Source organism: Astyanax mexicanus, chromosome 3 (genome assembly GCF_023375975.1).
Source record: "Astyanax mexicanus isolate ESR-SI-001 chromosome 3, AstMex3_surface, whole genome shotgun sequence".
NCBI classification, from domain to species: domain Eukaryota; kingdom Metazoa; phylum Chordata; class Actinopteri; order Characiformes; family Acestrorhamphidae; genus Astyanax; species Astyanax mexicanus.
This window is the reverse complement of record NC_064410.1, coordinates 17,023,141-17,037,008: the sequence shown is the minus strand read 5'-3', so window position 1 is coordinate 17,037,008 and position 13,868 is coordinate 17,023,141. Positions and strand designations below refer to the sequence as shown.

Sequence of the window (13,868 nt, the reverse complement as noted above, 5' to 3'; positions counted from 1 at the left end):
GTTATAAAACTCCATGTTTTTGTAGAAACATAAGGGTGATTATCTGAGACAGGTGCATTAGGTTCTTATTTTATTTAGGCTTATATATTGTTATGTCCAAAATGTTGAAAAAAAGTGGGCAAACACTTTTTCACTTTATGTGGATAAAAGAGGTTCTTAGCTTTGTCATATTAGGAAGAAAAATAGGCACACATTGAATGTCCCTGTTAAAACATTTAATAAAACATTTGTATTTATATAAAAGCTTACCTATCCCACTATGTGTACATCATAGAAGTTTGTATTTGCTGCTTACACAATACTAGGCAAATTGTAAAATTGTACAATTTATAACTAAATATCTATACTTCTAAAAGAGTTTTTCCATTTTTTTTTTTTTTTTGTTTATTATTCTTTTGGGTGTTGATTATCACATTATTTCCGGGATATTATTTATAATTTGCGGGCATCAGGGAGCCCCTATTAAAATGCTGAAGACTTAATTTTCAGTAATATTTTAATTCACAATGTTGATTTTGAAAAATATATGAACAAAATAATTGATAAGTTAACATTGTAAAAGCTTATCTTTTACAAGTAATGTAAAATATACAAAAATATTAACTTGTTTTATCTCCCACAGTGAAAGTGCACAAAGTGAATGTTTCAAGAGCAATAACAAAAACAACTATTTAGAACCCATTGGCGTAGGAACCGAATATTAAAAACTAAATGGGAAATCTCTTTACGCCAATCACGGAGCCGGTTCAGGAATTAAGTTCCGCCTCTTAGTAATAATAGCCAATCAGCTTGCTGGTTTTGCGGCGCGCGGAGAAGCCCCATTTTATCACTTAAAATGTCAATTAAATACATTTACGTTATATACATACAGTGCCTTGCAAAAGTATTTGCCCCCCTTGAACTTTTCAACCTTTTGCCACATTTCAGGCTTCAAATATAAAAATATGAAATTGTAATTTTTGTGAAGAATCAACAACAAGTGGGACACAATCGTGAAGTGGAAAAAAATATTGGAAACTTTCTTTAGAAATAAAAAAATGAAAAGTGGGGCGTGCAATATTATTCGACCCCTTTACTTTCAGTGCAGCAAACTCACTCCAGAAGTTCAGTGAGGATCTCTGAATGATCCAATGCTGACCTAAATGACTGATGATGATAAATAAAGTCTCCATATGAATGCATACAAATGAAGACCAAGGAACACACCAGGCAGGTCCGAGATACTGTTGTGGAGACGTTTAAAGCCGGATTTGGATACAAAAAGATTTCCCAAGCTTTAAACATCTCAAGCAGCACTGTGCAAGTGATCATATTGAAATGGAAGGAGTATCAGACCACTGCAAATCCACCAAGGAGCCGAATACAGGACCATTCTGGAAGAAAACCTGTTGGAGTTTGCAAAAGACCTGAGACTGGGACAGAGATTTATCTTAAAACAAGACAATGATCCAAAACATAAAGCAAAATCTGCAGTGGAACGGTTCACAAATAAACGTATCCAGGTGTTAGAATGGCCAAGTCAAAGTCCAGACCTGAATCCAATTGAGAATCTGTGGAAAGAGCTGAAAACTGCTGTTCACAAACACTCTACATCCAGAATGGGCAGAAATTTCAGTCTCTCGATGTGCAAAACTGTACCATGACATACCCCAAGCGACTTGCAGCTGTAAACGCAGCAAAAAGTGGCGCTACAAAGTATTAACACAAGGGGGCGGAATATTATTGCACTTTTCACTACTTAATTTTTTTTTTTTTTTAAGTTTAAAATATCTAAAATATTTCGTTTAAGGGGGGCCAAATTGCAAGGCACTGTATATATGGGTTGTTTGTGTGTGTGGGTGTGTCATATTCGTATCATAATCCTGCATCCTGAACCACTGCACATTTTTTGATGTGAAATCAGTTGAAACCTATGCTCTAGACATTATTTACACAACTATACAAACATATGATGAACTTAAGTAATAATTTTAGATTCAGTGCCGTTATCTTCAGTGCCATACTCACAGTCCTGAGTGTACACGAACGATACAGCAGACAATACGGAAGAAAAAAGTGTGAGAACAATTCTGAGAAGTAGGATCTAATAAATGTGTCTTTATCTTGGTTGGACATTTCATCTGAACTCATTTCAGACAGAAAAAAAGATAAATCTATACCATGTCAGCAAATACAGTGGACACTGATAAGGCTACATTACCAAACGGCAATTTACAATGTAATGAAGTACACAGTGAGCATTATTTCATAAAACATTACTGTAGACATCATCACATCTACATGTTTTACTGGCCCAGCAATGCAGTTAATCATTTATATAGACAAAACAGCATTAAAACAGATCTGCTCACTCCAGATTCTGATTTCACTCTAAACTCTGAAAGTTTAGATTAAGGTAAGAATCATTATGTGATAAATGTTGGCTGTTATTGAAATTTAAGTTACATAGTTAACCTGGATGTGCAATTAGGCATCAGTTCATTAAAAAGTGTTGGCATTGTGTATCATGCTGAGACAACACCTCTCTAATCTAAGAGATATGATCTGATTAGATAACCTGAGCAAACTTTGCCCATTTGCAATATAGAAATAACAAATGAGTGAGAGAGAGAGAGAGAGAGCGGATCAGAGAGAGAGAGAGAGAGAGAGAGAGCAAGAGAGTGGACTGGAGGATCTCCAGGTGGAATGTGAAGAAAGAACCGGGCTCTACCAGGACTGAGCTCACTGGACTCTGAAGTTGGTCTGGATCTGTGTTTTAACTGTATAAATATGGTCCTTCTGTGGACTGTGTGTGTCTGTCTGTGTGTTTTTGCACCTTCTCTTGCCATGCCGGTGTCCAGACGTCACAACCCAAGCCGCAGTAAAGTGCTTCTGGTCTCCTTTGATGGGTTCAGGTGAATCAATGTTGATAATGCTTAATTTCTGCATTCTTTATGCTCTCCTTATCTTTATTTACACTGAAATCATACTGATGTTTCAGGTGGGACTACGACAGGGATGTGGACACTCCTCACCTGGACGCGATGGCACGAGATGGAGTGAAAGCCCCATATGTTACACCAGCCTTCTTCACCATGACCAGTCCCACTCACTTTACTATTCTAACTGGTAGGCAGAAGCTAATCTTAATTTCACCGTACTGTAACAAAGGCAGAGGTGTTGGCTAGCAAAGCATTTTATCATATAAACCTGAAACCCAGCTGAGCCCCGCTGTGACACTGGTCTCAGAGAGCTAATTCACACTGTAACAAAAAAACTTTGCTTCACGCTTTTAAAAAGAACCATGACATACTGCATTCCTTTTTTCCTGTTGCTATTTGTGTAATCCTTAGCTTGCTAACTGGTACCCTAGCAGTTTGCATGTAGCAAAACAGATTTATAAAACAAGAATAGTCATTTTTTATAATATTTATTGATAAGGACAGACATTTTTATAATATTAATACACCTAAAAAAATCTAATCTGGACTTACTGTAAAATATAATTACAGACCAGTACGTACCTCCTGTATTTGCTTTATTATCCCCGCCCCACACAGATAATGCTCACTTGGTTTGTTTTACTGTAAAAGTCACAAATAATAGTAATTAGGACGGTAATAAACATTGTTAAATAAAAAAAGTAGCTAATTATTAATTGATACTTATAAAGACATTATTAAACATTATTAGACTGTACTGCTTAGAAAAGTTGTAAATCATGAATTGAGACATTCCTTTAAAAAAATGCAATGCTTATTAATGTCTTAAGTAGCGTGCACATTTTCGTGCCTTTAGGTTTATGCCTGTGTAAAACTAAACCCAACAGAGGGAGAAAATGCTCCAAGTAAACAAACTCATTCGAACCAAAGAAGTGAAATACAGGTGTAAAAAAGCGCACTAAGATTCCAGATCTGAAGAGTGTAGTAAAAAGGTTCTCTCATATGCAGGTTTCTCAAACTGTACTGTACATTTTCACAGACTGTCTTCTGGATTTCTGATACATTTTACCTGCTGTGCTTTGCCTCATTCCATGGTGCCTTAAATAACCAGCTGTTCATCACAGCATTGTTTCAGAATAGGTCACTAATATCCTCTTTATCAATGTCCTTGACCTTCAGCTGAACTCTTTCTTTTATCGTTTCAAAAAATGTTCACCTTAAATCAGGCTTATTTAGATTAGACATGAAAAGGTTACTCAATAGGCTGAACAATAAAAGTTAATGCACCATTACTCATATATAAGAACCCTTTCTTGCACGTATGGTCTACACCACTGTAGCCAGACAATCAACCATTACATGACTTATAACTGAATACCTAAGAGAAAGTAGCCCTGGTAGGCAAAAGTCCACACTGATGGTGAGTTAGGTGTGGTAGTATAGGTCTTTTTTACAACTATATGTTGGGAACAACTTGCTCAGCTGACCACGATTGAATTTGTGTAGTTGGATGGGTGTGGGGCATGTCTCCTGTTTTGCACTGTTGTCTGTAGTAATGAACAGTGAAGAGTAGTGAATACAGACTGACACACAGAGCATTTTGTTTTTCAGGTAAATACATTGAAAACCACGGGGTGATCCACAACATGTGGTTCAACACCATCACATCTGAAAAGAAACCATACTATCAGACTCAGTTTGTGAACGACTGGTGGGATAATGGCACTGTACCCATCTGGATCAGTGCTCAGAGACAGGTATGCACACTTGGCATGTTTCATAATTTATATATATTTATATATATTGAGCTCTGCGTGCCACTACACTGGATTAGAAATTAAACACATGAGAAGCTTTTGAAGTGTAGATTTCAGGTTCAAATCAAGGGATTGAACAAAAATCTATCTACAAAGCCTTCTCATTTCAGGGATTCTATAGAAATTGCACAAATTATTTAAAAATAATCATTTGTCCAATTACATTGGAGCCCCCAAAATGAGGAGGTTTTGTAGATAAATGGCTGTAAATGCTTCTATGATGGGTTTTATTAAGTCTAACCATCACCAGTAGTGATGTGACATTTACAGCGATGCCTAGGAACCAGTGTCGAGCAAAAAGGGGCGTGCCAGATGAAGCCCCAGTTCGAGGCCTTTGTCATTTATCGTAAAAATCACATGACTGATGAGAAACAAAGCCTCAGATTCAGTGGGTGCGTAATCATTTCACTAGCACAAAAAGGGGGTTGAGCCTTGCAGCCAGGTAGAGTCTACCATCTTTAAACCAAAAAAAACAAATAGTATATCATCCTTCAAGCCAGAGAAACAGATAGTCTTCTGTCCTATGAATCAGGAAAAACATACAGTCTACCATCCTTTAAACCAGAAAAAAACAGATAATCTATCATAATTTAAACCAGAGAAACAGGTAGAGTCTTCCATCATTTAAACTAGAAAAAACAGATAGTCTACCATCATTTAAACCAGAAAAAACAGATAGTCTACCATCATTTAAACCAGAAAAAACAGATAGTATACCATCATTTAAACCAGAAAAAACAGATAGTATACCATCATTTAAACCAGAAAAAAACAGATAGTATACCATCATTTAAACCAGAAAAAACAGATAGTATACCATCATTTAAACCAGAAAAAAACAGATAGTCTACCATCATTTAAACCAGAAAAAAACAGATAGTATACCATCATTTAAACCAGAAAAAACAGATAGTATACCATCATTTAAACCAGAAAAAAACAGATAGTATACCATCATTTAAACCAGAAAAAACAGATAGTATACCATCATTTAAACCAGAAAAAACAGATAGTCTACCATCATTTAAACCAGAAAAAACAGATAGTCTACCATCATTTAAACCAGAAAAAACAGATAGTATACCATCATTTAAACCAGAAAAAACAGATAGTATACCATCATTTAAACCAGAAAAAACAGATAGTATACCATCATTTAAACCAGAAAAAACAGATAGTCTACCATCATTTAAACCAGAAAAAACAGATAGTCTACCATCATTTAAACCAGAAAAAACAGATAGTATACCATCATTTAAACCAGAAAAAACAGATAGTATACCATCATTTAAACCAGAAAAAACAGATAGTATACCATCATTTAAACCAGAAAAAAACAGATAGTATACCATCATTTAAACCAGAAAAAACAGATAGTATACCATCATTTAAACCAGAAAAAAACAGATAGTCTACCATCATTTAAACCAGAAAAAAACAGATAGTATACCATCATTTAAACCAGAAAAAACAGATAGTATACCATCATTTAAACCAGAAAAAAACAGATAGTATACCATCATTTAAACCAGAAAAAACAGATAGTATACCATCATTTAAACCAGAAAAAACAGATAGTCTACCATCATTTAAACCAGAAAAAACAGATAGTCTACCATCATTTAAACCAGAAAAAACAGATAGTATACCATCATTTAAACCAGAAAAAACAGATAGTCTACCATCATTTAAACCAGAAAAAAACAGATAGTATACCATCATTTAAACCAGAAAAAACAGATAGTATACCATCATTTAAACCAGAAAAAAACAGATAGTCTACCATCATTTAAACCAGAAAAAAAAGATAGTCTACCATCATTTAAACCAGAAAAAACAGATAGTCTACCATAATTTAAACCAGAAAAAACAGATAGTCTACCATCATTTAAACCAGAAAAAACAGATAGTCTACCATCATTTAAACCAGAAAAAAACAGATAGTATACCATCATTTAAACCAGAAAAAAACAGATAGTATACCATCATTTAAACCAGAAAAAACAGATAGTCTACCATCATTTAAACCAGAAAAAACAGATAGTATACCATCATTTAAACCAGAAAAAACAGATAGTATACCATCATTTAAACCAGAAAAAACAGATAGTCTACCATCATTTAAACCAGAAAAAACAGATAGTATACCATCATTAAACCAGAAAAAACAGATAGTCTAACATCATTTAAACCAGAGAAATTGATAGAATCTACCACAGCCGTGCAGAGACCTTTGGGAGGGCAATTGCTCAAAGTCAAAAGGGGGCACATGAATTTGGGGGGCGCATGAATTTGAAACTACCATCCTTTAAAACAGAGCTGGAAAGCCCCATTGGTTCATGAAGCCTTGTTTTGCTGTCAGTAATTACCAGGACTGTAAAAGGGCACTGGGACTTATACTAATACTATGTTAAAGCCGAGGTAACAGAAATGCAATAGTAATTGGTGCATGTGTTAATTATCTGTGGGGCTGATCTTTGTGCTAATCCTTGGTGCAGTGTGGTCCGGGACTTCCTTTTATACTGGCCAGTAGAGTAGAATAGGGGGAGGTAGAGTCTGGGAACCTGTGGAGAAGACAAGGAAAAGGGTTACAGGCAGAAATACAAATTGTATATCCTTACCGGTAAATGAAATAGTGTATTGTATGTTTTATGTGTTAATTGTCTATTGTGGTAATGTTTGTTTTTTTTCTATGTAGCCGTACCAGCCAGAAAATGGGTCTGGGCTGACTGGGTGGAGTGGGGCTTGGTGTTTAAATAGGCAGGGGGTATTAATTGTGGGGAATCTTTTTTGAATGTTTGTTGTGTCTATGTGGCCTTGCAGTCTCACACACTAGCTGGCAGATACTATGCCAGAATAAGCCAACTGGGGCTGAGAAATCATAGCAAGAATGCATGTTAGTTCCGGACCAATGATAATGTCATTCAGTTTATTTTCCTTTTTACACAGTTTTTCTTTTCTCTTTTTTCCACTTCCGCTTGTACAACCCATAAATAAACATAACTTAAAATTGACATGTGGAGACCTGATCCTTGCTGAGTAAATCATGCCCTCCTTTCTAATTTGCAAACCTGAAAACTTCGTCACACCTTCACAGCTTTGTAGGACATTTTTGTTTAACCTCTGGAATTAAACCTGACAGTCTACACTTCAATTGGCTTAAAAAAGCAACATTAATATGATTTTGCATACAACTCCAAAAATGGGCCAGATAAAATGATTAACTTATCTTTATAAAATTGTGGGTAAATACTTTTAAGCGTGTGATGCTTGTTTAAACTAACCTGTGGCAAGTAACAGGTGTGGGCAAAACAAAAATCATATATTAAATCAAAGAAAATGGAGAGAAGTCCACTCAATCTTTGCATTGTGTGCCTGTGTGTGACATGCTAAGCATGGAGAACAGAACGAGGAGAAGAATCACATTCAGAAGAAATTCAAGCTGTCCTGCAGGCTCAAAGTGTTGGGTCACAATGTTGGGCCTTTTGTCAGAAAGGCTTGTGTCTTCGATTATGGGTCTTTCAACAGGACAATAATCCAAAAACGTCAAAAAAAGCACTCAGTGACGGATGGAAACAAAGAGCTGGAGAGTCCAGATTTAAATCCCATTGAACATCTGTGGAAAGGTCTTAAAATTGCATTCGTACCAGCACAACACACACTAACAAACAAAGGATAATGTTGTAGCTGCTCCTGTGATTGTTTATTGTATTGGAATTTAGTTTCAGTTGCTTTTCATGTGCAATAACTGATTTATTAATCTGGAAGTTGTTCTTTATAATGAGTCAAAATGTCATGATGAATGCTGAACCTCATATTCTCTCACATCCAGGGTCTTACAACTGGCTCCCTTCACTTTCCTGGCACTGCCTCCACCTACCAGGGAGAGAGTGCTGAAGTAAGTGAGGTGGAACCACGGTTCTATAACTACAGCAATGAAACAGCTTGGCGTAATAATGTGGACAAAGTAATGGGCGACTGGTTTCGAGAGAAAGACCTGGACTTTGTGTCCCTGTACTTTGGTGAGCCTGACAGCACAGGTCACAAGTATGGACCGGACTCTCCACAGCGCAGAGAGATGGTCAAACAGGTGGACCGCACTGTCGGCTACCTGCGCAGTTCAGCCGAACGCAACGGCCTTACCAACCACCTCAACATCATCATCACTGCCGACCATGGCATGACCACAATCTTCCGAAATGGGCTTGTAGAGGAGATCACCCTGTCCAAAATTAAAGGATTCTCATTCCAGGACTTGGTCTTCCACCTGGTGGATTACGGACCCACAGGCATGCTCTTGCCCAAGGAAGGGAGGCTGGAGAAGGTTTATAATGCCCTGAAGGGAGCTCACCCACACCTCCATGTGTACAAAAAAGAGGAAATGCCATCCAGGCTGCATTTCAAAAATAATGATCGCATATTACCCATCATTCTCTGGTCTGACCCTGGATACGTCATTAATGGGGTGAGTCAAAACTCTTGTGCACTGGTTGATTGAAAAATGTAGAAGAATTCTAAGAAATTAGAAATAATAAGGAATAATAAATAAATAAATAAAAGAAATACAAATTTGAAATTAACATTTAATATAGAATATAGATGTTTTTTTTTATTATTAATAATAGGAACATCTAAAAAATAATAATAATAAAATGATCAAGATCTTCAGTCACTTAAGACTTTAAATGTGAGACACGCCCTGAACTTATGTGATAGGTGGGACTATGCATGTAACATTGCTCTTTCTACTGCATATAATCACAGCTAACTTTTAAAGCTGGTTCATGAAAAATAGAGCTCAGATCGGGCCCAAAAAAAAACAGACCAACGCTACCCAAGCCTGTGCACATTCTGTCAGTGCCTTACCCTTCCTATAAACTGAGTCCAGTTTAAATCTGATATTAGCTATGCTGATGATCCCACCCACTCAGCTGTACTCCCCCTAGTCACTAGTAATGCCCCAAAACCAGGAGGGTGAAGACTAGCACATGCCTCCTCCGATACATGTGAAGTCAGCTACTGCTTCTTTTTGAACTGTTGCTGATGCCGCATTACCGAGTAGCATCACAGCGCACTTAGAGGAAAGTGCAGCGACTCGGTTCTGATACATCAGCTCACGGATGCCTTGTGCTGATCGACATCACCCTTTGGAGTTATGTGGGGAGAGATCGCCATTTACCCACCCAGGGCCAATTGTGCTCTCTCAGGGCTGCAGCGGCACCATAGTCCCTTGAACCGTTTGTAGCGCACACCTGAGCATTTAACTCCAATTCCAAGTTGTTTGAATGAGTAAAATATGTTCATATATGCATAATGCATAATGTGAGTGAAGGAGCTGGTGTGTGTGCACTGTGCAGGCCAGTGTTGTGTGATTATAAGATTACAACAACTTTCTTTTTTTACAATCAAATCTATGTGTGATCTATTACTTTGCTTTATTGTGATTATCATGCTATAGCTTTATATAAAATAAAAAATACAATTAAAAACGCAGGTCTACATCACAGACCATTTTCTTGAGCCCAACCCGGCCTGAGTTTGGGTTGAACATCGAGTTGGGTCCATGCAGAGAATCTAAACTCTAATGACAATATGATCACCAAGATTAAAAATCCAGTTTTATACAACTGTTTACCCCCAAAACTCTCAGAACAAGTAGAAAATACTCACAGAAAATGATAAAAAAAAAACACTGGTAAATATAAATAACCCCAGAATCTCACTCAGGCACAAGATTTGACTACAACTCTGACGACTGAATGCGGGCTGCATGCAGATGTCCACTTGTGTTATATTATAGGATTAAACCACCACCTTTTGTGAAGATGATGAATATTAATATGTTGGAATTAATATAGTTAAGATAGCAATGTATTGTTTAACATTCAGCACATCGTGAGCTTTAAAATATAACTGTTAGAGTTTCTCTTCTAAAACCTCCAGTGCAATGAGATCAACACTGAAACACAGTTACATTTCTAACACTGTCAAATTACCTTTAGCTAAGAGTTCAAATTAATTAACAGTTAATTTAATGCTGGTGGCTGTGTGTCTGCCTATAATTTTTCAGGTCTGTGCTCGTCACTGTGTATCTTTTTATTTGTTTGCTGGAAGTATTTTCCAGTACAGGTAAATAAGGGGGAGCATGGCTTTGACAATGAGAATATGGACATGAAACCGTTCTTCCGGGCAGTGGGGCCGGCCTTTCGGAAGAACCTGGAGGTGGAGCCATTTGAGACAGTGAACATCTATCCGCTAATGTGCCACCTGCTGGACATCACACCTGAACCTAATGATGGTCACCTGGATGCCACACGGGCCATGCTGATCTCTTCTGTACCAGAGGGTGAGCTTCCTCCCTGAATCTCCCAGATGAATGTAAAACACAATCTATTTTAGACATGTTGGGAAAGCTGCCAGTCAGGACCTGTTGATTCAATCATGCAATCCTAACAAATGGTAATTAGAGACAATCTAAACTTAAAACTGAGCTTTTGCATCCTTTATGCTAGATCCTTATGCCCCTGTTTAAGTAAGATTTAAAATATGACTTTTACTGACTGTAAAGCACGTTTATCATCATACAAATCATATACCACCAAAATAATATTAAATGGCCTATAAAAGGTTTAATGTGCCTTTTTAAGTAAAAAAAAAAAAAAACAAGTAAAAAACAACAAACTTTTAATGCACTATTTATTTGATGTCAGGAAAACCAGCACATAGCTAGCAGCAGATTAGCCCCACCTCTTCACACTGACAGCCCTGCTAAAAAATCTAGTTGACGAGATCTGGTTAAGAAACTAGCCTACCAGTGTTTTTTTTCTGGATGACCAGCTGGTCTTGAGGTGGATTTTTGTCAGGGAGTATAAGGACTGATTTTTGAATGAGGCACAATATAATCATCCAAACAGAGTCGGTGGTATTTACATAAACCTGCACAGAAGCAAAACCTGTCTGTCTGTCTGTTAAATTTGAAGACAGAAAGAAAGGTTGCAAAATGGTAAAACTGAAACAAAGCATGGATACAGATACGCACACACATGCCCACAAATGGTGGACCTTTAGAAGAAAATAATTAAATATAAGACTGATGTGGAATGCAGGAACTTAAATTCTCAGCTATTATGCAGAGACAATACTAATCCAGCTCACAGATCTTCCAGCTATGTTGTTCCAGTACAGAAATTATGTGTGTAATCATTTCCATCACACTGACTTTAGTGGACATACTTCAGTTAATTCAGTTGTTTAGTGTCACAGAGGCTTTAAACCAGGTGCACTGATGTTCACATTAACTTTTCAGGAGCTTATCTTAACCAATGTTCACATCACCTGATCGAACAAGATCGAGTCAGGTGCTCCTGGTTTTGAAGATCTTCAGCCACAGACCATTTGTGAACTGGATACGAGAACCAGATATGTTTCTACAATTTATTCTCTCTCTCTCTCTTTCTCTTTCTCCTTGTTATAGACAAAAACTCTGTACGTGATGTTCACACTGGTGTATTCATTGGGCTGGCGGCAGTGGCTGGGGTTATATTCAGCACATTTGTTTTCATCTTCATTAGCAACGTCATCAAACGCCGAAGGAGCGAACAGAGGTACGCTTTGTTTTCCCAGAGGAAGAACATCTAAATATCTTCAGTTCCTACACTTACATCCTGCTGCTAACAATTTAGAGTTTATTAAGGACTTACTTCTTGAGTACAATTCTGGTAATGATCTGTTATTGGTGAGTTTTTATTAACATATTCGTGGTTTTCTTTAACAAGGTCTTCACACAGTTACTTATTTCTTTTATTTTACAGAAATGACAACAAGGGGAAGACTGAAGAATGTCAGACAAAGGAAGCTTCCTTTTAAACTGCTATTGGCTTTGTGGACTGGTCAAAGCTTTAGAATATAAACACAAACAAACAAACAAACAATCAGAAAGATGCTGTATAATAATTGTGTGTTTTTTATGAGCTGTCCCCATTTTCCGAAAAACGCACATTACCTTCATTATTAATATACAATAACATTGTATAACAGCATAAAACAATTTTGCAAAAATGGTGAAGGTAAGTTAAATGGAGTTCCTCAGTATTGTGAATTGCACAACTAACCTTTGCCATTCTTGAGGCAAAGGTCCCCCAGAATATGATCAGAATAAGCCCTTGAATCAGCCAACATTAAGAGAACAGGGGTTGGTTTCACAAAAGTTTCTTAACACTAAGAACTTCATTAACTGGTACTTAAGTTTGGTCGTTAATTTAAGATTAACGAGTAACCCGACTCAGTCCTTATTCTTAACGTTCTACTCAAAGGGAACTGCTTGCAGTTCACCACCTGAAACACCAGCTACCGCCAATTTTGAGGGAGAAAAAATATTTCCGTGGTGGAATCTATATTATATTATGTTATGTTATGTTATATTATATTATATTATATTATATTATTATAAAATCATATTATATTATATTATATTATTATAAAATCATATTATATTATATTATATTATAATGACAGCTTTGTCTGTAGCTTGCATAGGACGCTTGTGGTGTCTTTAAACCCAATTACATGTATTGTAAAGGATACTCTGTGGTTAATGCGTAGGTAATATTTAATAATCACTAGATTCAAACCAACCTTGTGGCCGTTCAAGAGTACCATTCAAGAGTTAAGCCACGTCTCATTCAATGCTTTTCTTTATTTTTTTATTATGTTTATTTTCTACATTGGAGATTAATTTTAAACAAATGAAAACAATTAAGTGAAAAATATGTATATATGTATATATATACTTAATCAATTGCCGAACCATTCAAAGTAACTAAAAACACAATTTGTATTTTATATTTTTATTCGGTGTGTACGCATTTTAAGTGAATATGCATCTGTAAATGTGTTCAAGTCTAAAGTTAACTGTAAAAAAATTACAGTAATACGATGTGTCTAAAATGACAACTGTCAATAAAAGAGGTACAATATATGAATAAAATAATATAAAAATAAAATCATCACATTTAGACAAAATATTATAATATAATAATATAAAAATAAAATATAAAACTATTGCTACTGCATATATTTATTTCTTTTACTTGTTCAGTAAAACAATATACAAATAATACAATAAATTAAT

At 36.2% G+C, this 13,868-nt stretch overlaps 1 protein-coding gene across 1 annotated transcript; it reads left to right on the top strand.

The window, feature by feature from the left end:
* Positions 1 to 2,619: 2,619 nt before the first annotated feature.
* LOC103023145 (ectonucleotide pyrophosphatase/phosphodiesterase family member 7) lies at positions 2,620 to 13,056 on the top strand. The gene is made up of 7 exons (XM_022686299.2): positions 2,620 to 2,894; positions 2,981 to 3,108; positions 4,533 to 4,678; positions 8,571 to 9,203; positions 10,853 to 11,084; positions 12,213 to 12,342; positions 12,550 to 13,056. Exons 1-7 carry the CDS (start codon positions 2,770 to 2,772, stop codon positions 12,602 to 12,604), a joined length of 1,449 nt encoding a protein of 482 aa, XP_022542020.1. The 5' UTR covers positions 2,620 to 2,769; the 3' UTR covers positions 12,605 to 13,056.
* The last annotated feature ends 812 nt before the right edge of the window (positions 13,057 to 13,868 follow it).